The sequence below is a fragment of the Rana temporaria genome, chromosome 1, assembly GCF_905171775.1.
Source record: "Rana temporaria chromosome 1, aRanTem1.1, whole genome shotgun sequence".
Classification (NCBI taxonomy): domain Eukaryota; kingdom Metazoa; phylum Chordata; class Amphibia; order Anura; family Ranidae; genus Rana; species Rana temporaria.
Window position 1 is genome coordinate 272962793 of NC_053489.1, and position 26962 is coordinate 272989754.

The window sequence follows — 26962 nt, forward strand, 5'->3', positions numbered from 1 at the left end:
AGTTAACCCTTAGTGCCCCTGCCGCCTCTGTAGAGGCGATGACGGCGGTCCTTAAGGCGTTTCTCGCCAGGATTGAAGCGACAAGTGGCCAGAAGGGGGGTAAAAAGCGCCCCCTCCTTGCGCCTGCTTCTGGGGATGTCTCTGACACAGAATCAGGCCCTGCTATTGCGTCTGGCTCTGGTTCTGTCATGTCAGATGATGCAGGCTTAGCCCATGCGGACAGTGAGGATGACTCTGCTTCTGGGTCAGCGCATGATAAGGAATTTGTTGGAGCTCTTATCACTGTGGTGTGGGATACTCAAAAACTTGAGGATTTGGCAGAATGGGATAAGCCGCAGAAAGTTTTTGCTGTTCCAAAATACTTTGCGACCCGTTATCCCTTTGAGGAGGACTTTTTAAAAAAAGTGGGTCTCTCCTTCGTCAGTGGACCCCCCTGTGTCCAGACTGAGTAAAGCCACCACGTTGCCTGTGGAAGGGGATCCCGCCTTTAAGGACCTTGCAGATAGAGCGGGCCACAGCCTCCGCTCTCCTCTTTTCACAGTAGTGGGTTCGGCAGTGAGACCGGTTTTGGCCGGGGCTCTGGTGTCGCAGACACTTACCGAAGGGGCAAAGGTCTTTTTACAGGAGCTGGAGGAGCAGTATGCTTCTGAGACCTGTGTAGACCTGGCTGAACAGTTGGTTCAGGGCCTGAATTTTGTCTGTGAGTCGGCCCTGGATATGCTCCCTTTGCTCTCCAGGGCCTCCGCCTACGCGGTGGTACTATGTCGCCTTTTGTGGCTGAAGTGTTGGTCGGCGGACCAGTCCTCAAAGAAGGCTTTAATTGATTGACCCTTTAAGTGTGAACGGCTTTTTGGGGCGTCCCTGGATGACATCATAAAGGATGCCACAGGTGGCAAGAGCACACTGCTCCCACAGTCTGGGAAGGGCAAGGAGCCTTGCGGTAAGCAAGGGCCCTCCTTTACTACCCCCAAGCGTTTTTTCCCTTCCCGTCTTTCAGGACAGCCCACAATTGAGAGATACTCCTCCTCTTCCTCTAGGAAACACTGCGCCAGCCCATAAATTTCTTACTTCCCCCTGCCAGACCTCAGTATTAGTGTTTCCTCCGGTGGGGAGACACTGTGCACGGGAACCTAGGCCTATTCAGTCAGGGGACTGAGGCCATTTTTTGTTACCTTAAGAAAGCAGAGGCTTTCAGGTGAATCTCGGTGCAGTGCAGGCCCACCATTAGCCACCCCATCCACGCTGAGCGCGGCTGCTGGTTGCGGCGGACCCCTATCGCGTCTATAGGGGCGCAGCGAGGGAGACATCGAGGCTCGCCCTGTACTACAGGCCGCAAATTTTTTTGAACCTAGCGGGTCGGACGGCGGGTGACGTCATTTCCGGCGTAGAGCGGATGTCTCCCCTTTGAACCGCGACTTCCGGGTCACGGTGCTGATAGGAGGTCCGGGCGGACGCTGGAGGGAGTCGGATCTCGCACAGGCGAAGAGAAGCTCTTCAGCAAGCAGCCACCTGCGGTCATGTCGGCAGCATCTCCAGAGCCAGCCCTGACAACTGACGCTACCTCCAGCGAGCCTAAGGTAAGAGTACCCTAGGGAGGGGCGCTCTCTAGCTTAGGCTTGCCTCTCCATGTAGGGTTCAATGCATGGGGAGGCAAGCCCCCCCTGGGTGGCCAGGGGAGGGGGAGTCCTTAGTCCCAGGGTTTATAGGGGGCTAGGTGCACTCCCAGGGTTGTAACCAAGTTTATGTTTTTTTAAAACTGTTGTTTTTCTGCCCTTTCTGTATTTCAGAAGGCCATTGAAAAAACGGGTGGTGGAAGGCATAGCTCAAAAAGAAAGTGTGCCTCCTGTAGAGATGTCCTCCCAGAATCATGGACTAAGGTCCTGTGTAGGGATTGTATTCAATCCTTAGTCAGGGAAAGTGAATTAGAACAGGAATCAGGACTCGCAGCCTCTGTAAAAGAGCTGTCGTCCACTTTCTCCTCATTTAAATCCCTGTTTGAGAGGTTACAGCCTCTGGCTGTCCCCACCCAGGTTACAACCCAGCCACAGGCTCAGGGCCCTGCTCCTGTCATACCCATTGCAGCAGTTATGGCAGACGTTTCCGCAGGCCCTTCCCAAGAGGAACCGGTTCTTCCGGATAGTGCCACCTCTGATTCTCAAGAGGGATCAGATGGAGAGGACCAGGACGGGGAGTCCAGGAAGCCCTCTAGGTACAAGTTGTCGCTGGATGAGGTAGAGGACCTCTTAGGGGCAGTTTACACAACCCTTGGTATCCAAACCGACAAGAAACCTCTTACCCTCCATGATCGAATGTACAGAGGTCTGGAGGAACAAGAGAAAAGGGTCTTTCCAGTACATGAAATACTGGTTGAGACCATTAAGAAGGAATGGCAGGATCCTGAAAGGAAACACTTTTTTTCCAGATCTCCTAAAGAGGAGATTCCCCTTCTCAGAGGATCCTTCATCTGTTTGGAACAAAAGCCCCAAATTAGACGCCGCCCTCTCCCAAGTGTCCAGAAACACAGATTTGGCGTTTGAGGACATGGGGGTTTTGTCCGATGTCATGGACAAAAGAATGGATTCCCTATTAAAGAAAACTTGGGACTCTACTATCGGGAATCTGAAACCAGAACTTGCCGTCACGGTAATGGCCCGCAATCTGGAACATTGGCTCTCTAAGATTCAGGAGCATATTGAAGCTGGTACGGAAAAGGAAACTATTCTAGCCTCCTTCCCTACTATCCTGCGAGGAGTCGCTTATATAGCGGATGCCTCGGCGGAGTCAGTCCGCATGTCTGCCAGATCGGCTGCTCTGGCTAACTCGGCCAGAAGGGCCCTCTGGCTCAAAACTTGGACTGGCGACAGCGCCTCTAAATCCAAGTTGTGTGGTATTCCCTTCACAGGTGACCTGCTTTTTGGCCCAGGCCTTGAAGCAGTGCTAGAGTGCACGGCGGACAAAAAGAAGGCCTTTCCTCCTAAAAGAAAAGCCTTGGTACAGGCAGGAAGGGGGTTTCGTCCGCAAAAACATAAAGGGGCGGCCAAACCGGCAGGGCAAAAGAGGGTTTGGACCCCCAAGGGCAGAGGTGGAGCGATTTTTCACCCTCCTGTCCAGCCCCCTAAGAACACATGACTCTCTAGTCAGGGTGGGAGGAAGACTGGGGACCTTTCTCCCACAATGGGAATCAATTTCCCCAAACCAGTTTGTCCTGGCGGTCATAAGAGGGGGATACCGACTGGAATTTTCATCGCCTCCCCCCCAGAGATACCTAATCACCCAACTACCCAGAGACAAGGAGAAATCCGAAGCCTTGTTGGGAGCTCTAAGGGAGCTGGAGGATCAGAGTGTTATCCTCAGAGTTCCAAGGGCAGAGGAAGGAAGGGGATTTTATTCACATATCTTTGTGGTAAAAAAGCCCTCAGGGAAATACAGGTTAATTCTAAATCTAAAACCTCTGAACAAATCCATTTCATACAAGAAGTTTCGCATGGAATCGATTTACACAATCAGAGCCCTCCTTCCCCACAATTGTTTCATGGTATCTCTGGACCTCAGGGACGCATACTTGCACGTTCCGATCGCAGAGAGTTCTCAGAAATATCTGCGATTGGCCGTGGACCTAGAGGGAACGATTGTACACCTGCAGTTCCAGGCTCTGCCATTCGGGCTATCCTCCTCACCCCGGATTTTTACCAAAATCCTGGCAGAACCCATAGCGTTTCTGCGGCTTCAGGGGGTCTCCATCATAGCTTATCTGGATGACCTGCTTCTTTTCGCAGCCTCCCCAGAGCAGCTATCCAGGGACCTGGAAGTGACCAAGAAGGTTCTGACGGACCTAGGGTGGTTGCTGAACTTAGAAAAGTCCAGTTTAAATCCATCACAACGGATCACATACCTGGGGTACCTGCTGGATTCTACTCTCTCAAGAGTGTTCCTCCCGGGGGAGAATGTCAAGAAGTTGGACAGAGCAGTGGCTTCCCGCCAAAACAATCAAGTGTCGCTAAGGTCCCTGATGTCAACGCTAGGTCTGTTGACATCTGCCCTCCCAGCTGTGCAGTGGGCAGGTCTTCACTTTCGCCCCCTGCAGGCCTTCCTGCTAAAGGTCTGGGATCACAGCCTAGAAACCCTAGACTCCTTAGTTCAGGTACCACTTCAGGTAAAGAGATCCCTCTGGTGGTGGAGGAAGGCCACCAACGTAACCCAGGGACGTTTGTGGATTATCCCGCTGTCTCGGGTAGTGACCACAGACGCAAGCGGCAAAGGCTGGGGAGCACACCTGGGATCCCTTCCAGCTCGGGGTACCTGGGGTCACCAGGATCTGAAAAGATCTTCCAATTGGAAGGAGCTGAGGGCAGTGGGCCTAGCCCTCAGGTTTTTTCAGGAAGAACTCCAGGGGCACCACGTTCAGGTGAGGTCGGACAATTCGTCGGCCGTAGCCTACTTAAACAAGCAGGGCGGCACGAGAAGCGAAAGTTTGTCGGCCCTGGCAGCAGAGATTCTGGGCTGGGCTGAAATCCACACCCTTTCCCTTTCAGCAGTCTTTCTGAGGGGGGAAAGAAATGTGACAGCAGACTTCCTCAGTCGAAGGCAACTGAGGGAGGGCGAGTGGACCCTCAACCAGGAGGTCTTTCATCTCTTGAACAAGAGATGGGGAATTCTGAAGGTGGACCTCTTTGCCTCAAGAGAAAATGCGAAGACCCCCCTTTTCTTCTCCCTGAACAGGGGAGAAGGAGTACGGGGGGTGGATGCCCTGTCCAAAAGCTGGAAGTTCGGAAGATGCTATGCATTCCCACCTCCGGTACTTTTGCCAGCAGTTCTGAGAAAATTCCAATCAGAGCACACCTCTCTAGTCCTGGTAGCTCCTTACTGGCCCAAGAGGGCATGGTTCTCAGTCCTCAGTTAGCGGCAGAACCACCCTTTTTTCTACCTCTATGAGAGGATCTTCTATCACAGGGCCCAGTCCTCTGCCCACAAGGCTAGCGGCGTGGCTACTGAAGAAGCCATACTAAGATCCAAGGGGTTTTCCGAAGGTTTAATTGCCACCCTCCTTAATAGTAGAAAGGAGACCCGCAAAATTTACAAGAAGGTTTGGCTTTGTTTCAACGAATGGTGTGTAAATTGCCCCTGTTCTGTACAGAGCCCCATGGCTGTCTTAGAATTTCTTCAGTGTGGGGCAGATAAGGGTCTTTCAGTTAGCACCCTTAAAGGACAGGTTTTGGCACTTACTGTGTATTTAGAAAAACCTCTGGCCACCAATCCCTGGGTAGTCAGGTTCTTTAGAGCACTAACCAGACAGAGACCGGCTCGAGGTCCACCCTTCCCCAGTTGGGACCTGTCTCTGGTGTTGCGTACCCTGACGGGTACTCCCTTTGAGCCCTTAGACAATTGTTCTCTAAGGGATTTAACCTTAAAAACAGCATTTTTGGTTGCAGTGACCACTGCTAGGAGGGTCAGCGAGTTAGAAGCCCTATCGATCAGACCCCCTTTTTGTGTTATTTTTCCGGATCGGGTCGTTTTTAAGACCGATCCAGCCTTTCTTCCTAAAGTGACTTCAAAGTTTCACAGGAGTCGAGATATAGTTTTACCCTCTTTTTGTTCCAACCCTTCGGGGGAAAGGGAACGTCGTTTCAGTACGTTAGATGTTAGAAGTATCCTACATTACTTAGAGGTGACTAAACCGTTTAGAAGGTCAGACTCACTATTTGTTTTATTTTCTGGAACCAGGAAGGGATGCAAAGCGTCTAGGCGCACTATTGCCAGGTAGCTAAGACTAAGAATTGGGCAAGCATACACTTTGGCTGGTAGGGAGATCCCTACAGGAATAAAGGCACACTCTACTCGAGCGTTGGCAACTTCTCAAGCAGAAAGAGCTGGAGCAACGCCGGAACAGATTTGCAGAGCAGCAACATGGTCCAGCTACACCACCTTTGTTAAACACTACAGGGTGGACCTGGTTTCGGCAGGTGAGCAAGCCTTTGGGCGAAAGGTTTTGCAAGCCATAGTCCCACCCTAGTTGGTAAGTTCTCGATTATCCTCTCAATTGTGGGCTGTCCTGAAAGACGGGAAGGGAAAAATAGAGTTACGCTTACCGGTAACGTCTTTTCCAGTAGTCTTTCAGGACAGCCCTGGGTACCCACCCGAATAGAGGAAGTCTGATTTCAAGACCAGGACATGATGTTGATATGTAATAGTATGTTATTAACATGTTCTTGTGTCTCCCCAGCTGACCGGAGGTGCTCGTATAAAAACTGAGGTCTGGCAGGGGAAGTAAGAAATTTATGGGCTGGCGCAGTGTTTCCTAGAGGAAGAGGAGGAGTATCTCTCAATTGTGGGCTGTCCTGAAAGACTACTGGAAAAGACGTTACCGGTAAGCGTAACTCTATTTTTTCGCCCGCCCAGTGCGGCAGGAAAAAGTTTTCAAGGTGCTAAGACTCTCGCTGCAGGGCAGAAGTGCACCTGGTGCCGCAAGCCTGCGGACAAACCTGCTTCCGCATGAAGGTCTGCCCCCGCCAGTGTCTCGGGTGGGGGGCCGGCTTCGCGGCTCGGTGGAGGTCTCTTTCCGACCGCTGGGTTTGCGAGGTGGTTTCCTCGGGGTACAAGATAGAGTTTCTCTCTTGTCCACCAAACAGATTTTTTTTCCTTCCAACCTTCAGCTTCCTCCGGATCACCGGAAGGATCTGTCAGGGGCTGTCCAGGATCTACTGGTCAGGGGAGTGATTGTGCCGGTTCCCTCGATGGAGTAAAACCCCTGATACCGTTCCAATCTGTTTGTAGTCCCCAAGAAGGAAGGGGTCCGTCCAATCCTGGACCTCAAGGCCCTCAATTGTTTTGTCAAAGTGCAAAAATTCAGGATGGAGTCGATTCGCTCGGTAGTGGCAGCGCTCCATCAGGGGGACTTTATGGCATCCTTGGACATCATGGACGCATACCTACATGTTCCCATATGCACAAAGCACCAGAGATTTCTGCGCTTTGCGATTGGAGACGACCACTTTCAATTTGTGGCCCTCCCGTTCGGCCTGGCCTGGGCACCACGGGTCTTCACCAAGGTGCTCGCCCTGCTGAGGCAGCACGGGATCGCTATCGTAGGATACCTGGACGACCTTCTCCTGAGAGCTTCCTCAAGCTCAGTTAGAAGAGGATGTGTCCATCACGTGTCAGACTCTCTGAGAGTTCGGCTGGCTTCTGAATATCCAGAAGTCGGTGTTGGTACCGTCTCAGCGGCTGGAATACCTGGGGCTAGTCCTGGATTCCTCGGAGGCGAGAGTTTCTCCCAACGGAGAAACTTCAGACACTACAATCTGCGGTGCAGCGGTTGTCAACCCAGAAGTGGTCATCTCTTCGATTCTGCATGAGGGTTCTGGGTCTGATGGTGGCCTCTTTCGAGGCAGTCCCGTATGCCCAATTCCACACCCGGGTGCTACAGATGGAAATTCTGTCTCGATGGGACAAGCTCCCTTTGTCTCTGAATTACCAGATTCGGATGAGTCAACTGGTCAAGTCCTCCCTGGTGTGGTGGCTGACGTCTCCGGTCCCTCGGACCGGGAAGTCGTTTCTGCCGTGCCATTGGACAGTGGTCACGACGGATGCCAGCCTCTCTGGTTGGGGGGGGGGGGTTTGGGGCACCCAGTCAGCCCAGGGGCGCTGGACTCGGGAGTCCCGCCTTCCAATCGATGTACTGGAGCTCCGAGCAATCAAGTTGTGCCTTGCCAGGTGGTCCCTGGATCTGCAGGACTGTCTGGTCAGGATCCAGGCCGTGGCGTACGTCGATCATCAGGGAGGCACACGGAGCTCAGCTGCAGTGATGGAAGTCGCGCACATCCTTCGGTGGGCCGAAAGGTCCGTTCCGGCTCTGTCCATCCCGGGAGTACAGAATTGGCAAGCCGACTACCTAAGTCGCCAAACACTAGACCAAGGAGAGTGGTCACTTCACCCGGAGGTGTTTCAGAGTCTGTGCCGAAGGTGGGGCACTCCAGACGTGGACCTCCTGGCGTCCTGTCTCAATCGGAAGGTGTCACGGTTCGTGGCCAGGTCAAAGGACGCGTTGGTGGCACCTTGGGGTCACTATCGCCTAATCTACGCCTTTCCTCCTCTGAAGCTTCTTCCTCGCCTGCTGCGCATTGTGGAAGCCGAGGGGATTCCAACAATCCTGATCACCCCGGATTGGCCACGCCGCTCTTGGTACGCGGACCTGGTGTGTCTGGTGGCAGACATCCCTTGGCGTCTACCCCTGAGAAGATCTTCTGTCGCGGGGTCCGATCTTCCACCCTGCTTTTACAGTCGCTGGCTTTAATGGCGTGGCAGTTGAGAGCCAGGTACTGAAGGACCGTGGCCTGTTGGGCTCGGTGATCTCTAACATGCTGCGTGCACGGAAGTCTACTTCACAAAAGATTTACCATCGTACGTAGAAGGCCTACATCTCTGTGTGAAGAGATGAAATGGCACCCCCGTACATACGTGGTGTCCCGGATTCTGCTGTTCTTACAGCGTGGAGTGGATCAGGCTCTCTCCTTGAGTACGGTTAAGAGTCAGATTTCGGCTCTAGCTGTTTACTTTCAGCGACCCTTGGCGGCGCACTCCCTGGTGCGTACATTTGTGCAGGGGGTCCGGCATGTGGCCCCTCCTGTGCGTCCTCCACTGCCCCCATGGGACCTGAATTTAGTCCTCTCGGTGCTTCAAGACGCTCCCTTTGAGGTCATTCGAAAGATCCCTTTGTTGAGTCTATCACAGAAGGTGGTTTTTCTGGTAGAAATTGCCTCAGTCAGACGGGTTTCTGAACTGGCGGTCTTATCCTGCAAGGCTCCCTACTCGGTCATCCACAAGGATAAGGTGGTGCTGCGGCCGCAGCCGTCTTTTCTCCCAAAGGTCGTTTCGGCTTTTCACATTGAGGACATTGTTTTACCATCCTTATGTCCTCGGCCGAAAAACCCGAAGGAGGCCACTTTGCATTCCCTGGATGTGGTTCGAGCCCTACGGGTGTACTTATCTGCTACGGCTCCGTTCCGGAAGTCGGACTCACTGTTCGTGTCGGTGTCTGGTCCTGAAAAAGGTCTGGCGGTCTTGTCGCCCACCATTTCTAGGTGGATCAGACAGGTTGTGCTTCAGGCCTATGCCCTGAAGGGGCGGGCGCCTCCCTTTCAGGTTACGGCGCATTCGACCAGGGCGATCGGTGCCTCTTGGGCTTTCCGTCATCAAGCGTCTGTGTTACATGTGTGTAAGGCAGCGACCTGGTCGTCAATCCACACCACCTCAAAATTTTACAAGGTGGATGTGAGTGCATCTTCGGATGCCTCCTTCGGCCGCAAGGTGTTACAGGCGGCAGTTTAAGGTTGGAGTTCCTCCGTTGAGAAACTCCGGTTTTGTTTGGGGTGTAGCTTGGTTTGCTGTGTTTTCCCACCCCTCTAATTTTTTTGACACTGCTTGGGGACGTCCCTAAGGTCAAAGGCTGCTGTGTCCGTCCATGAACGGAAGAGAAAATAGGATTTTTGTACTCACCGTAAAATCCATTCCTCTGAGTTCATGGACGGACACGGCACCCACCCCTCCTTTTGTTTGTACTGCTTGTTACGAACTGGAGCTGCTGAGTCAGAGAGTGGGTTATACCCGAGGGACCACGCCCCCTGGGAGGAGCTGTACTGAGGAAAGTGTTTTAACACTTAAAGTGCTGTTTTCTGCCTAGTCTCTCCTGGAAGGAAGGATATAATGCCCAAGGTCAAAGGCTGCTGTGTCCGTCCATGAACTCGGATAAATGGATTTTACGGTGAGTACAAAAATCCTATTTTTTATTTTACTGATGCGCCTGCTGTCAGCACTGTATAAAACTCTATGCATCGGCTACAAACCGTATAGCGTTTTGTGTTCTGGCAGCCATCAGTGACTTCCAGAACACAATCAAATCAAGCTGGATGTTTAGCCATTCGCTGGTAGCTCTGTATTCTATGAATGAATGCAAGGCTTTACATGAATGGGTGAGGTAGAGATCTCATGAAGTCATCTGCCCGCTTTTACACCACCTCCTTTTAAAAGCTTGTATTCAGTGTCCAAATTTTGCTGCCTCAACCTCTGCAACATCTCCAAAATACACCCCCTTCATAACCAATGACCCCAAAAAACTCCTAGTTCACTCCCTGGTTATCTCTCACCTCCACTACTGCAACTCCCTCCTCATGAGATTGCCTTTTTACATAGGGTACCCCCCCACTTCAGTCCATCAAAAATGTTTGGTGTCAGGCTCATCCACCGTACCAACCATTTAGTGTCTGTTACCCCTCCGTCAATGCCTCCACTGGCTTTCACTCACCCAAAAAACTCGGCCTCCAAATTAGTCACTAACCTAGTCTCAAAATACCAACCTACTTGTTCCCTTAGTTCCTCCCAAGACCCCCTGCTCTCTAGTTTCCTCGTCATCACCTCCCATGCTCTTCTCCAGGACTTTTCCCAAGCCTCTACTATCCTATGGAACTCCCTACCCCATTCTATCCGACTATCTCCTTCTCTGTTTTGCTTTTTAGACTATCCCTGAAAACCCTTTTCTTCAGAGAAGCTTATTCTGCCCCTACCTAACAACTGTACTTTTATTTTCTCCATCGGATCATCATCCACAGTTATTACCCTTTTTGTATCACTTGACTCTCCCTCCTTGATTGTAAGCTTTAATGAGCAGGGCCCTCTGATTCCTCCTGTATTGAATTGTATTGTAACTGTACGGTCTGCCCTCACGTTGTAAAGTGCTATATAAATCCTGTATAATGACTTATAAAGTAAAAAGGCTCCTGCGAATGGTTAAGCGTCGCTCGTCCCAACTCGTATTTTGTTCTTTCAGCAGACAGGAAGTCCCTGTACCCCTGCCGGAACACCGCTCTCTATCTACAATTTGTATATTGCTGACAGCTAGCGTAGCTATTCATAAAGGAAATTGTTTGTTTGGGCCTGCTTGGCCCAAACTATTTTAAGTGATTGCAAAGTTAGACCTTTATAGGGGTTGTAAAAACAGAAGGCTTTTTTTAATCTTGATGCATCAAGATTAAAAAAAACTTTTTTTGTGTAGCAGCACCCCCTAATTACTTACCTGAACCCCATCTCTCTCCAGCAAGGTCTACGAATGTCTAAGCCGTCTGGGCCCCTTCTCCTGATTGGCTGAGACACAGCAGCTGCGCCATTGGCTCCCGCAGCTGTCAATCGAAGTCGGTCAGCCAATCCGAGGAGAGGGGGTGGGGCCGGGTCAGGGCTCCGTATCTGAATGGACACACGGCGCTGTAACTTGGCTTAGGTGCCCCTATAACAAGCTGCTGACTGTGGGGGCACTCAACAGGAGGGAGGGGCCAGGAGCAGCTAAGAGGGACCCGAGAAGAGAAGGATCTGGGTTGCTCTGTCCAAAACCAACTACTCATGGCAGGTAAGTATAACATGTTTGTTGCTTTAAAAAAAGAAGAAAAAAAAAAAGACTTTACAGTCGCTTTAAGTATTGGGAGCTCTTGGTTTTTTATTGAGTCACAGCAGACATTAAGGTGTATCTAAAGGCAGAAAAGATGCATAGAAATTATACTTCATAAGGTCCCATGCACACTGGGCGTTTAGCCTTTCATACTTAATATTGTCGACTATTTCCTTTTTTTTTTTTTTTTCTAGCTTACATCTGATTTGTTTGAAGCAGATCTTGAAACAGCCTTAATCCAGAGTAAGCTAGAATATGAGGAACTGAAAAAGGTACTTTTTTTATTTTTTTTTTTTGTATTTATTTTTTAGGTGGGTTTTATTGTAAAATAGATTTTACTGTATGAGGAGAAAGAGATAAAATATTTAATTATACAGGTTTTAACTCTAAGGAGATGTGCATAGAGGACCAAGGTCGGCTTCCTGGTGCATTCATATCTAATGACCCTCTCTAGATCGGATTGCCCAATTTGCGTGTCGTTTGCTTTTATTTGGGCTTTAAACGCATGAGACAGTTGCATATAGCGAAATAGATGCGAGGGAGGCACATTGTTGTGGGATAATAGATGATTGAAGGTGTATAGCCGTGCCGGTGGTGAGGTCCGATATCAGTTTAATACCACATTTGGCCCATATTTTAGGGTCTGGTAGCGAGTAAAGATGGGATAAGGTAGGATTGTTCCATAGGGGGGCGTGTGGGGAGACTGCATTCTGTGGGAATCGCTCAAGTCCCAGTCCCGCCCTCCAGGCCCTCAGAGTCGTGTGCATGGAGGCGGTCAAATCGTACGGAGCCCTGGGACCCCGAAGTGGTAAATGTGTTAGGGCCTCCACAGACCCGACCACCGCTGCCTCCAGAACTGCCGCCGGGTTGGATGCATCCGGCACCAGCCACCAAACTGCAGTGACCAGCTGGGCTGCCAGAAATTATTTCTGACAGTCCGGAAAGCCAACCCCCCCCCCCCTGCGACACTGCACGCATCAGTGTGGACAATTTAAATCTAGGGTGGTTTGGGCCCCAGAGGAAGGAGGAGAATACTCTGTTCAGTTTCGTAAAAAAAAAATGAGCAAAGTATCCATTGTGGGGAATTACGGAATAGGTAGGTAAATTTAGGTATGATTTTTATTTTAATTAAGTTAATGCGGCCTAATGAGTATAGAGGAAGGTTCTGCCAGGCTTTTAGTTTGGCCTTAACTCCTTGGAACACCGGGTCCAGGTTTAGGGGGATAAAGCTGGACGCGTCCCTCGAGACCTGCACCCCCAAGTACACCATTTCGTCTACCCATTGCATTTGGAGATCTGGTGGGGCCAGTTGTTTTGCCTCAGGGTCAATAGCTAGCAATTGGGATTTTGTCCAGTTCACCCGTAATCCTGTTGGTTCAGAGAAATTCGACAATACTTGCAACGCTACTCTAAGGGAGAAGTCTGCGTCGTTCAGAAAGAGTAGGAGGTCATCTGCGTACAGAGCTACCCTTTCCTCCAGCCACGCTATTTTTAGTCCTTTTATGTGTGGTGAGACCCGCAGTGCCTCTGCCACCGGTTCCATAGCAATTGCGAACAATGTCGGAGAGAGAGGGCAGCCCTGCCTGGTACCCCTGAATAGCGGGAAGGGGCAGAGACGTCACCACCCAGTCTGATGGCCGCTTTTTGGGGATTTGTACATGGTTTGCAGCCAGGTGATAAAAACCAACGGAAATCCCATCCTCCGCAGAGTTTCCCAGATAAATTACCATTCAATCGAATGCCTTTTTAGATGTCGAAAGAGGCAACCGTTCTAGTGCCCACATTGTCATGTATAGCATGCAAGTTGGTGAATAGTCTGCGGAGGTTAATATCCGTTGATTTATAGGCCATGAACCCAGTCTGGTCCGTGTCTATAATGGAGGGCAGAAGTGGATTGAGTCTTAACAGTAATTGGTTTAGAAATCAATGTTGAGAAGTGCTATGGGCATGTATGAGGCGCACTGTTTGGGATCTTTATTGGGCTTAAGGATTAGAATAATGTGCGTGTCTGCCATGGAGGGTGGGAGCACTCCCCCCTCCAGACATTGGGTATACAGGTTTGCCAGCAGGGGGGCCAGGAGGTCCCCATGAGACCGGTAAAACTCGACCGGTAGACCGTCGGGGCCCGGGGCCTTCCCGGTTGCTAATGAGTGAATGATAACATGTACTTCCTCTGCCGTGATGGTACCTCTCCTCATCTGATAGCCACGCCAGAGCCAGGGGGTCCAGGAGAGGCGCCATCTCGCCAGGAACCATATCCAGAGGGAGTGTGGTACTGTATAGCGTCTAAAAGGTCTGGAACTCCCTTAGGATACCCTTCTGGGATGTAATAGACTCACCTGTAGGAGAAACCAGTTTGGGGATCAGGGTCATAGGGGTGTCGTTCTGGGACATCATTGCTAACAGTCTACCATTTCTATCCCCTTGCTCAAAGAATCTTTGTTTGGTGTGAAATAACCCTAAGCGAGTGACCTCAGTGAGGTGGAGTTGGAGATCTTTTTGTGGACTGAAGCCGTTCGAAATTGGAGACCGAGGGGTCAGACCCGTAATCGGCCATTGCCTCCTCCATCTCCCCCTCCAATCGTGTGGTGCTGGCTTGTTGATTTACCTTCACTGCCTTAATCGCTGACATATAGTGTCCTCTAGTGAACGCCTTGAAGGCATCCCATTCCTGTGGTAGGAGAGGATGACCCCGTGTTATGGTCCCAAAATTCATGCAGTGTTTGTGGAGTCTGCCCTCCTGATATGTCGTCATGGGAGATCCAGTGCGCCACATGGAGCCACTGCGTTTTTCTTGGGTCCGTATAGTAATCTTGAGGGGGGAGTGATCGGAAAGCCCGCTAGGCAGGTATTTGGCCTCCACTATGTCAGTTAACATAAGTTGATTTGCAAACGGGTAATCAATTCTGGAGGGGGTTTTATGAGGTTGAAAAACATGAGTATGCTTTAGTCCGGGGATGTACCCACCTCCACACCTCAGTAACCCCTGCCGAGTGTGTCCACCCCAGCAGGTCCCCAGTAGAGGACCACAATGGCGTGGGCCTGTCAAGATCAGGGGAGAGGGTGTTATTGAAGTCTCCTAGGATTAATAGTTTAGCTGGACAGTACGGGGTAATCCTCTCAAATAGTGAACAGCACTTCCGGTTTGAAAGGTGGTGGGATATAAACTCCTACAATAATATACCTTTGCTGCCAGGCCGTCAGTACCACAATTACAAATCTGCCATGGGAGTCCGTATGGACCGTCTCAATTGCACACGGGAGGGATTTGTTTATCAGAATTGAGACCCCCCTGGCATATGAGGAATATGTGGCATGAAACGTTCTCTGAACCCAGGGCTTTTTCAAAGCCATCAGGTGGGTCTCCTGTAGGATCAGTATTTTAGGGTTGTGCGCCCTGACATACTGGAACATCAGTGCCCTTTTAAATTTGGAGTTGAGGCCTCTGACATTCCAGGATATCACCAACATCGTTCTCTGATTACGTGATGCCATGATCCCAGGGGAGAATCGCTAACTGCAGGGTAATTGAGTCCCACTTAATGAGCGTTTTTAGAGCCAGAGCCAACCACACATAACATATTGAAAACGGTACAACTTCCCAAGCACTGTGTTTTTCCTACTGGAACCCGACACCCCTCAAAAACACTGGGGGTGGACCGGGAGCCGGTCTATACCCAAAACTGCAAACATTGCCTACGTGAGGCTCAAAGTTCCAGGGAGGATCCCTGTTGGTTTCTGGCCTGTAACAGCAGGCGAGGGTGAGGGGACGTGTATCCTATCACATCCAGCGGAGGACCGGATTATCCATAGATGCACAGTGTCCTCGAGAGGGTGCGTTGAATTGTCTTGCTGTAGCTCCGATTTAACTAGGAACAAGTAAGATCAGGATAGAACTTTTGCCCCAGGTAGAGGGGTGAGCCGCTGCAAGACCCAGGGAACAACATGAGTCAGCCAGTGAGAGGCCAGCCTACCCCCCATATTGGGGGCACGCGTATAGGGCACTCGATCGGTCCTGTTAGTTGGTCACCAGGGTAAAGAAGGGTGTCGGACGACTGAGTAGAGGAGTCCCCCTGCGTGTCCCCCCTGTGGGAAAGCCGTGACGCCCCACCCGGCGTAATAGGGAGAATCAAACAAGCGGCTATGAAACATGAGCAAACGATCCTTGGAACAAAAAAAAACAGCCAGGATCGTAGGTTTGAAAAAGCACAGAGATTACTGAAAAGATAATAGCCAGGTATCAGCCTCTTCAGGTATTCAAAAAACTTCACTGAACTGCCAGCATGGAGTATTTGATGTCTCTCTCTCTGAGCCGTCGTCTGACATCATTGAAGGTTTTGCGGCGTCTTTGTAGATCTGCGGAAGAAGTCATGATAGAGATGCACCACTGTGTGCTCAAAGGGAAGGGTAGGATGATTGCGGGCCTCGCGGAGGATGCGGTCTCTGATTGAGAAACCTCACGAGAAAAGGGTCTTGGTGGGGCCCCAGGGGTGCCCCGGCCAGTTGGAACTCTGTGGGCCCTTTCCACCACGTAGGTCGGGGGGACCTCGTTCAGGTTAAAAAGTGTCTTAAAGGCCTCTGCAAACTCAGCAGGGTGATCCGCCCCCTCCGGGAGACCCAGAACCCTGACATTATTTCTCCAAAGGCGTTTTTCCACGTCATCAGACTTGGCCACCAGGGATTGAACGGTGCGCTGTAATTTGAGGAGGGCGTCGTCGTGACAGGCAGTGAGATCCTCCTGTGGTAGAGATACGTGACTGAGTCTCAGAAAGTCTGCCCCTGATTTTATCCAAGTCCGCCCTGATGAAGTTGCATTCCTCCACCAGGTGATCTATGTGGACCAGTAAGGAGGTTCTACTTTGTTCTATTGCAGGGAGGATAACATTGGTGTCGCTTGTTTGTGTTGGGGCCGAGGGGGGCGGAGAGGCCATCGGGTTTGCTTCTTGCTCCATTTCCACCGCTAGCTCTCTAAGTTGGTCAAGAATGACACTGGGTGGGCTGTGCGGGCACCTTTTTGGGCGCTGACTTGCCCTTTGGGGGCATGAGTAGGCGATCCAGGGATTTTCAGGCTAGAGTGCAGGGAGGTGGGTTTGCCCCTTTAAGAGCCTGGGAAGTGCAGATGGAGAGACTAGCAGGCAGGGATGATGCCACAGGTGGGTGAGGGAGGGATGGCCGACTGTTCCGCGGAGTGTGGAGGATGAAGGGGGCTCCGTAGGCCGCAAGATGGCGGCGGGCCTCGGGTATGTGGAGCCGGCCGTGGACTGAATGGTGACACAATCGTTCGGCTAGGCTCCAAAATTCAGGCTGGGGCTGAGGCAGGGGAAGTCTGTGGACTAGCAGGGCAGTTTTTAAGGCTCACCGGGGCTTGCTGTGAAGAGAATGGCAGCGGATAATGTCAGGATTTGCGGAGCTCATGGACAGCACGTCTACCTCTGTTTACATCCGGACACGCCCCCAAGAACATGACATCTTTACTGATATTTGGTGATGATCATATTAGAATGGGTCCTTTTTTGGGGGGGGGGGGGGTTATTTTAACATTTGTAATTTTATACATTTTATGTTTGTTCTACGTATTTTTTCTATGTCAAAGTGATTTAGGCTCTGTTTATATATGCGAATCGGATGTATTTTGAACATCTGATTTGCATAACATGGAAACCGGCAGCTTTCTCCAGGCAGCTGGTTCACATATGCGTAGCAGCTACGGTGCAGTTTTAATGAGTCCTACCTACATCTCAAATCTCCCACTTGTGAGGCATTTGCAAGTTTAAGTGGACGGATCATGCCCTAAAATACCTGGGCACCTATTTTCCTCAACTATTAAATCAAGTTTTCCAACTTCACTTTCCACACCTCCTTTCGGAGGTCCGGATGCTAATTAAAGTGGCAATCTGGCCTGTTCTCTTGGTTTGGCGGATGCAATATTTTAAATATGTCCATTCTACTCACATTTTTATCTTTTTTTTTCATGCCTTCCCGATGCATATACCTGCTTCCTTTTTCAAATGACTTAATGCTCTTTTGGTTCAATTTGTTTGGGCTGGAAAAAAAAAGTTTCCTGATGTTGCGTAAACGAAATGGCGGCTTAGTCCTACCCGTTCCAATAAAAAATTACCATGCTGCCTTGTCTGACTAATTGACTGGTGTTGGCACACCGATCTTAAACTTTGGCCACATATTGAACAGGGGCACAATTAAACTTTCCCCTTCGTTGTGCTTTGTGGATCTTTCCTCTTTTTTCTCCAGTCACATCCCACAATCGGCCCTACTCATTGCCTTCAATTGCTCCCTACTCTGTTTCCCAATGTGCGTTGTCTCCCCTGGAAAAATTGTTCTCTGATACAGATAGACAGATAAAGCACTCTTTCCTTGATGTATACCATAATAAATACCCCAAAGGATGGCTATGAACCCAACTACCTTTGGAAATGGGGGGACCTTAACAAAGCCTTTGACGATCAGTGTAGACCAGTGGTCTCAAAGTACCGGCCCGCGGACCAGTTATAAATGGCCCTCAGGCAGGGTGGAAGTGAGAGGAGCAAAAAAAAAAAAAATTTTTTTTTTTTTTTTTTTTTTTTTTTTTGAGCTGGTGCCATCTGGTGGTGAGCCGTTGGTATTACAAGTTATTACCACCAGATGTGAGCTGGCGCCATCTGGTGGTGGCCTTGGTATTACAAGTTAAGCATTACAAGTTAAACAGCAATTCTAATGTCATTTTACACTATTTTCACTGCCATATTCTTCCCTCTAATTAGAACCCCCAAACATTATATATATTTTTTATCCTAACACCCTAGAGAATAAAATAGCGATCATTGCAATACTTTCTGTTACGCCGTATTTGCGCAGCGGTCTTACAAGCGCACTTTTTTGGGAAAAAATTAGACTTTTTTTAATTAAAAAATAAGACAACAGTAAAGTTATCCCCATTTTTTTTAATATTATGAAAGATAATGTTACGCCGAGTAAATTCATACCCAACATGTCACGCTTCAAAATTGCGTCCGCTTGTGGAATGCCGACAAACTTTTTTACCCTTTAAAATCTTCATAGGCGACGTTTAAAAAAATCTACATGTTGCATGTTTTAAGTTACAGAGGAGCTAGAATTATTGCTCTCACTCTACCAATCGCGGCGATACCTCACATGTGTGGTTTGAACTAGGGTTGTCCAGATACCGATACTAGTATCGGTATCGGGACCGATACCGAGTATTTGCGGGAGTACTCGTACTCGCGCAAATGCTCCCGATACCTAAATAGAATACTTTTTTTGTATTTATCAACATGTTCTATGAAAATTCTTTGAGTTTTTTACTACTGCGTGACAAGCAAATAAAACATTTTTATTCATTTTTACTCATTTTTATTCTTTTATAATGTCTTGAGTTAGAGTTCTTCATAATTCTAAAGAAAATATCTTTGGTCTGTATTGTGGTTTGAAAACTGTCACATGACATTTAAAAAAAGTATCGGTATTCGGTATCGGCGACTACATGAAAAAAAGTATCGGTACTTGTACTCGGTCCTAAAAAAGTGGTATCGGGACAACCCTAGTTTGAACACCGTTTACATATGCGGGCGCTGCTCACGTATGTGTTCGCTTCTGCGCGCAAGCTCGTCGAGACGGGGTGCGTTTTCTGGCTCCTAACTTTTTTAGCTGGCTCCTAGATTCCAAGCAAATTTGTCAAACCCTGACTTACACCAGTGCTGGTGGTAATAATGTGTTCGCTGACACCAGTACTGTTGTTTTTGAAGTTTGAAAGTTTGCATGCGGCCCCCCATGGCATATGAAAACTTGTCTTGTGGCCCTCAGGTAATTTGAGTTTGAGACCCCTGGTGTAGACCTATCCTCCGGTTTTCACTCAAATCATCCATATCTACTAGAGTGCAGAACCCCCCCCCCCCCCCCTCTTCTTCTTCCTTTTTCTTCCTTCTTCCTTTTTCCTTTTTTTCCTTTTCCTTTTTCTCCTTATCGAAAGATACCAATCAAAACCTACGAGAAATTGGTTCTGTGACATCTGTTTAATGCCACCAAGTCCTGTATTTCCTTTAAATTGGACATATCCACATCTACCCACTCCATTACTATGGTTGTTGAAGACATTCACAATCTGGAAGACCTGATCCTCTCTTCACACAACCAATTTAACGATGAAAATTAAAACCTGGTTCCATTGGAATACATTTAAGTACTCCAATGAGGGTAAGGCATTACTTGAGACCAGTCACTAAATTTGGACAATTGACATTCTGGTTGCTCACTAATTGTTTCTGACCGCTTATTTCCCCGCATATCCCTTGAATTATTTGATTTGTATACTGTGAATGTTGTGTGTAACTGATTTTGTAAAACAAACCTTTATTAACCACTTAACGCCCGCCGCACGACTATTTACGTCCGCAAAATGGCACGGACAGGCAGATGGGCGTATATTCTACGTCCTTGCCCTGTCGGGGGTCCGATCGGGACCCCCTCCGCTGCGTGCGGCTTACCTCGGGGAGCAATCCGGGACGACGGCGCGGCTATTCGTTTATAGCCGCTCCGTCGCGATCGCTCCCCGGAGCTGAAGAACGGGGAGAGCCGTATGTAAACACGGCTTCCCCGTGCTTCACTGTGGCGGCGCATCGATCGTGTCATCCCCTTTACAGGGGAGACACAATCGATGACATCAGACCTACAGCCACACCCCCCTACTGTTGTAAACACACACTAGGTGAAGCCTCACATGTTCAGCGCCCCCTGTGGTTAACTCCCAAACTGCAACTGTCATTTTCACAAAGAATGCAATTTAAATGCATTTTTTGCTGTGAAAATTACAATGGTCCCAAAAATTGGTCAAAATTGTCCGAAGTGTCCGCCATAATGTCGCAGTCACGAAAAAAATCGCTGATCGCCGCCATCAGTAGTAAAAAAAAAATTATTAAAAATGCAATAAAAATATCCCCTATTTGGTTTGCGCAAAATTTATAGCGTTTACAAATCGATAAACGCTTATTTTTTTTACCAAAAACAGGTAGAAGAATACGTATCGGCCTAAACTGAGTAAAAAACATTTTTTTATATATGTTTTTGGGGGATATTTATTACAGCAAAAAGTAAAAAATATTGCATTTTTTTTTCAAAATTGTCGCTCTATTTTTTTTTTATAGCGCAAAAAATAAAAACCGCAGAGGTGATCAAATACCACCAAAAGAAAGCTCTATTTGTGGGGGAAAAAAGGACGCCAATTTCGTTTGGGAACAACGTCGCACGACCGCGCAATTGTCTGTTAAAGCGACGCAGTGCCGAATCGCAAAAGCTGGCCTGGCCATTTAGCTGCCTAAAGGTCGGGGGCTTAAGTGGTTAAAGACTTAAAAAAAGAGTCCTGTGCTGGGATGTTTTTACCTGGGGGAGAAAAAATTTGCACCAGAACCACAGCAGACTCCAATGCTGAATTTGCAGCCGCATATATGTGAACAAAGTCTTGTTTTTTTTTTTGGTTTTGTTTATTTTTTGTGGTTTTTTTTTTTTTTTTTCTAGGCAATTGTTTTAAATTGGTGCGATGTGACTTATTGGCTAACATAGAGCACATGCAAATGTTGTTTATAGTTTAGCATCAGAAGGTGTTTTACATGCTGTACATGTGGTTTGCTCTAAACTAAGCGGTGGCACGTGCTCGTTCATGTTGTGGTAGACTTCTGCTAGGATTTGTTTCATGTTTGATACCTACATCACTGTCTGAGAAACTTTTAATCCCCTATACACAAATGTCTAAATTCGGATGCTTGATATGGGTTGCATATGAGATCTGGGAAGTACCGGGCTCTGCAGCAGAAGGATGGTATTGATATGACTGGCCCACTATACACAAACACATAGAAGTAATCCCTTCCCTGTGCCATGCTGTATTTAACACAATGATGATGTAGCCTAGACCTCCTCTATGTGCCCACAGTTCTAAGGTTAAGGCCATCAATGGAAAACTCACACATTTCCAGAAGTAAATCTTTAAAAATATTACTTTTTTTTTTTTTAAGGAAAATGACAGTGGAGAAAATGTATCGCCTCAGTCAAAAAGGGTTGGTAAAAAGGATAAGCGCAAGATTCAACAAGGAAAGGACAAGCCTCTCACAGTATCCTTAAAAGACTTCCAATCAGAAGGTAACTTCCACACAATACTTTATTATTTATAAATATAACGTATACCGTATATGGCATCTACCTAATATATTTATCCTTGCAAGTATAATCCTTTTAACTTTTAAGAGAACTAAAGGAAAAACCTTCCACTCCTTGAAAATGGTAGCTAGGACTTTAACGGTACTGGGATCTTTTCAGAGCCTAGTTCGGCTCAGAACAAACGGCACTCCTGTGGTCCCCAGGAAATTATAGCCAAAGGAGCTTTGGCTATACTTTAAGGTGGTATCCATATTCCATGACAAGATATTCTCTCTTTGTTAAAGCAGAATTTCAGTAATTTTGCTTCATATTTCCATCTATTCAATTCCCTGCCCTTGTTTTAACTTTGGATAGTAAAATATATGTTTTTTCTGCCAGTAAATGCCTTATACAGATCACTTCCTGTTTCTTGTCTGGTAAAAAGCATAGTGTTATGTAATCATGCACAGCTCACTCATGAGTTTGCCAGGAAGGGAGGGGGTGAGTCATAAGAGGGCCAATGAGAGCTGCAGATCTGGAGTTGCGTCTTTGTAAATCCAGGAAGTTAACAGGCAGCAGCCCACAGTTAAAATGGTTGCAGCCAGACTCGGTGGAGAGAGATTTCTGCTGCATATTTGGCAAGTACAGAATTGCAGTGTATGTATAAAATATGCAAAGTGGTTGGAGGGAAGCTTCAGAATGGCAAATATGTTTTTATACAGAGTATGTGAGCAGACTGCAGTTCCTCTTTAACTCTCAATAGGGAGAAATGTAATTATTTTGATGAAGATATGTTTTCCAATATTTAGAAGCCAAATGCTAACATAAGAACATTTTTGTTGGTCTTATTTTTAGAACGCCAAAAAGGCTATGAATAAAAATATACAGCACTGTGATGGAGGTTTATCAAATTAACAACTGAATTGGCCAAATATTTATTGCTTTTCATGTAGCGTTTATATACAGCACTTTTTGTGTATTTGCAACCCCTGTGCTTAAAAACTTGACAGCTGTCAAATCTTTTGCAGACCTCTGCAAAACAGTATCACTGTAGATAAGACTGAATTCAACCCAATATGCATGTACGATTTCTCAAGACATGTGTACAATGAATTGGTCAATGCAGGTTTTATTTTACAGCACTAGAGGGAGGTATTTATGAATCATCCTGCGTTCTTATGATAAACATGTCTCATGATCTGTTGATATTCCTTTTTTTTGCTCTTCCGTGAGTGCAAAAAAATATAAAATCTTTAGCAATACATTTTGGCCAGTAAATCAGACTGCGGCTCTTTTCTACAGGTTTAGGATCCTGTGCAGGTTTAGGATCCTGGGCTGAGTAGGATCCTGGGCTGAGTGTTGCTTTTTGAGCAGATTTGCTAGGCAACAACATGGACACAAGCAATACATGTTTTATCAAGCCTTCTGTCTTGAGCTTATGGATGGGGTGAAGTAAACCGTAAAATTAAAAGGATATGCTTATTGGATAAAGTAAACTGTCATGTACTTGTCAAAGCTTGTTACCAGTAAGACTGATACGCTACTGCTTTTGTTAATTGAGTGATGTATAACTGCTTTTTATTGTTTGTTTTTATTTCAGAACAAAACACTAAAAAATCAGAGGTGAGTCCTGTAAATGGAAATTGCATGCATGACAGATGGACTTTTTTTTTTTTTTTTATTATTATTTTTTTTTATATATATACCCGACGTAAAATAATAATCTTCTTCTCCCCTTTTTTTTTTTGAGACCAGTGAGGGGCACTGAATTATTTTAACCCTTTGGGTTATAGTGGTACCTACAGGAGGATTGGACAGTAACAAACAAATATTTTAGGCTAGCCCAGGATAACCGCCTACCGAAAAAGTGCCTCAATTTGGTAGCAAGAGTAGGATCATATTTCCCTCAGTGGGTTCCAAGAAAAGGATTTTACTGTGCGTTTACAGAAGGTCTTTACCTTCTGGACATTCAAAAGCAGCCCAAATAAGGGGCAAACAATCGATAACTGGTTTATGATGAACAGTCCAAAGAAAAGACTGCCTGCAAATCGGAGTCAATGAAGGGATCACCTGCCTGAAGCTGGTGTCAGACAAGGCTGAAATGTCCACCTGGTAGAACTTTGAGCCTAGGTTCACATTTGTGCGAACACAAATTGCATGTGATTCGCACCTGCACTGCGGGGCTGATCGCATGCGATGTCTGTGCAATGCAAGTTCAGCCATACAGTTTTGTATGGCTGAAAAAAAACACAAAACAAAAATACAAACACCACAGGTAAATCGCATCAATCAAGAAATAATCAAATGATGGACCACAGCTTTCTCAGTAATGAGTTCCCTGCAATGCTTTGCCAGTGTTCAATAAACTGAAGGTAGTAGCATATAACTCTAAAAATAATGTTCCCTTGTCCTGTACTGTACTCCAAGATATAGAATTTGCTGGCGAGTCAAACTCCCATTTTTTTATTTTTATTTTTTTTCCAACTATTGTGTTCATTGTCCCACAACCTAAGGTTCACCAGTCACACACTACTTGAGGCGGAAGAATAACAGCTAAATATACCCCATCACCCTTGCATGCTCAGCCTGGTGCCCCTGCCCACATGTGCATACACAGGCGGTAAGACCAGCTTCAAAATTACAGCTGGAATGCTTCCTGTTGCACAAGTTTCAGGCTCCTCACAGCCTGGGAGCTGTGACGCTGGACGAGTGTACAAGGGATTTGGGAGTTGGGGTTGCCATTTATATGCCAGAAGTAAGGTATGTATTCTGTATGAGTTACCAGACACTACAAGAAGGGAGATATGGAAAAATCCAAATAAAGGTATCGATTATGTATAATTATATTGGGTTTAGTAATGAAACTTAATTTTCTATATTCTACTGTGTTTTTTTTTTTTTTTTTGTTTTTTTTTAATATAATTTTTTTTAAATTTTTAAATCTAGGAACTAAAGTCTCCTCCCATGTTACCACATGATCGTGGCTTTTTCAATAAATTGGAAGATGATGTCACCAAAATAATCCTTAAAGAAAAGAGAAAAGAACAAAACACATTTACTGATGTAACAGAAAGTGTCTCTTCTCCTGAATACAATATGGTATGTAAAATATATTTGGTCCTGAACAAGTGATGATTATCAGTGGGGCAGTATACACAATTATAAATGTTATTATGTGTTTTATGCTTTGCTAAAATGTATACCCAAAGCCATATTTTGTAGATTTAAATAGAATATAGCTTTCCCCTTATTAACTGGTATGGTGACAACGATTTCACCTGATAGTGAGTAGAAAACTGCAACCGCAGCATAGACTACTTTTACTGCAAATCTTCAAGTATTGAAATAAACTTCAATTAACCACTTCTATACCAGGCACTTACGCACCTTCCTGCCCAAGCCAATTTTCAGCTTTCAGCGCTGTCGCACTTTGAATGACAATTGTGCGGTCATGCTACACTGTACCTAAACAATTTTTTTATAATTTTGTTCCCACAAATAGAGCTTTTATTTGGTGGTATTTGATCACCTCCTGCGTTTTTTTTTTTTTTTTGCGCAACAATTAAAAAAAGACCGAAAATTGAGAAAAATAAAGTGGGTCTTTTTTTTTTCTGTACTTCTTTTTTTTTTTTTTTTTTTTTTTTGTAAATAAGTATTTATTTTTTTCTTCTTCAATTACGGGCACTGATGGGCACCGAGGGGCGCCACTTATTTATTTACTATTTTTTGACAGTGCCCATGTTGCCAGTCGGTGCCCATTTGTGGGCACTGATTGGCATCTATTGTGCTTTTTTTTTTTTTTTTTTCTTAATCAATCAACTTCCAGACAAATTAAAGCTGCCCCCTTTCCTGGTGGTCCTGGCGGCTTCCCTGGTGGTCCAGTGTGGGCATTCGAGGGGGGGGGGGCTGTCAGACGCGAGTCAGGAAGAGCCGATCAATGGCTCTTCCTGTTTGCATCGTGATCAGCCGTGATTGGACACTGCTGATCACATGGTAAAGAGCCTCCGCTAGAGGCTCTTAACCGAGATCGGAGATGCAGGATGTGAGACTGACACCCCGCATAACCGATCGCTGCGCGCGCCGGCAATAGACGTCCAGTCAGCATTACACAAGCACTTCCCGGACGTCAATTTACTATTGACCGGGCGGGAAGTGGTTAATTAAAAAAACGAAAACTGTAAAGTTAGCCGAGTTGTTTTTTTTTTTTCTTTTTTGTATAATGTGAAAGATGATGTTACGCCGACAATCGTGATCTTTATTCTAAGCAGAGAGATCGTGATTGTCATTTTATCCAGAATCGTGCAGCTCTACATATAGAGTGAAAATGATAACATTGTGTCAATGTTCAAATATTTATGGCCCTAACTATTTATTTACAGTGATCTAATAAATCACTGCACTCTTGTTTTATCTGAATGCTGGTAGAATTAAAACAATTTCGGGAATGTTTTCCAAATGGGTGCATGACGAATCCAAATATTTATTTATACTTTTTAAATGTAATAAAAGTAACAGGTTATCAAATAGAAAAAAATGGATTTCACCATTTTAATTTTTATAGCTATGTTTATTTAAATTAGGAATAATATTTGTGTTTTTTATAATGAAGGAACGAGTACTGAAAGATGGAAGAACAGAGTTATTAAAGTTGGAACTAGAAAAGAAAGATACAGAGATACAGCATCTAAAAAGCATAATTTCTCAGTGCGAGGTAAAAAAATGTTTTTTTTTTTTTTTTTCCCCCCTAACAAGAAAAATGTAAAGGAAAGTGTACATTTTGTGTTTCTTATCATGTGCTTCTACCCCAAAAAAGGTAAAATATAAAGAAGTGAAAGCCAGGAATGCACAGGTTCTGAAAATGCTGCAAGAAGGGGAAAGTAAGTGTATATTCAGAGAAAAATGGTTTTAATTTTTTTTTTTTGGTTTGTTTTTATAAGTTTTTACAGCTGAACATTTTTTTTAAAAAAAAATTTTTTTCCCCACACTTGCTGGTCCTTTCCTGTGTTAAAAACAGACTACTCCCTGAAAACTTGCATATCCACATTATAACCCATTGATGCTGCAGCAGAAGCTTATTTGAGCCCACTGTCATTTCATGTGTGACCAATTTCAGAAATCAGTCCCCTCTGCTCCTGATCCATACTGTCATTGGCCTGCATCTCACAGTTTTTAGCTTTTTTCCATTACTCGTTTTTTGCCAGGGCGATTTGCAGAGGTCTTGAAATAGGGTCAACACTGCAAATATTGACTCTGTGCATAAACTTAATATAATTGTCAATAAAAGCCTTTGACACTGGAAATGAAATGCTTGTAATTATACTTCAGTATACCATAGTAACGGCTGACAAAAAAATCTAAAAACACTAAAACAGACTTTGTAAAAATGTT

The 26962-nt window shown here is 46.4% G+C and overlaps 1 protein-coding gene across 2 annotated transcripts in view; it reads left to right on the top strand.

Annotated features, from left to right (window-relative positions):
• GKAP1 (G kinase anchoring protein 1) overlaps positions 1–26962 on the top strand; it is a 44829-nt gene that overhangs the window by 12574 nt on the left and 5293 nt on the right. Inside the window, exons 4-9 of one of the 2 annotated variants that reach the window (XM_040355560.1) lie at positions 11626–11703; positions 21454–21577; positions 23175–23197; positions 24521–24673; positions 26184–26285; positions 26388–26451. In XM_040355560.1, the coding sequence (XP_040211494.1) occupies positions 11626–11703; positions 21454–21577; positions 23175–23197; positions 24521–24673; positions 26184–26285; positions 26388–26451 (544 nt within the window). The remainder of the gene's footprint in view (positions 1–11625; positions 11704–21453; positions 21578–23174; positions 23198–24520; positions 24674–26183; positions 26286–26387; positions 26452–26962) is intronic. The other variant, XM_040355565.1, reaches the window with a different exon arrangement.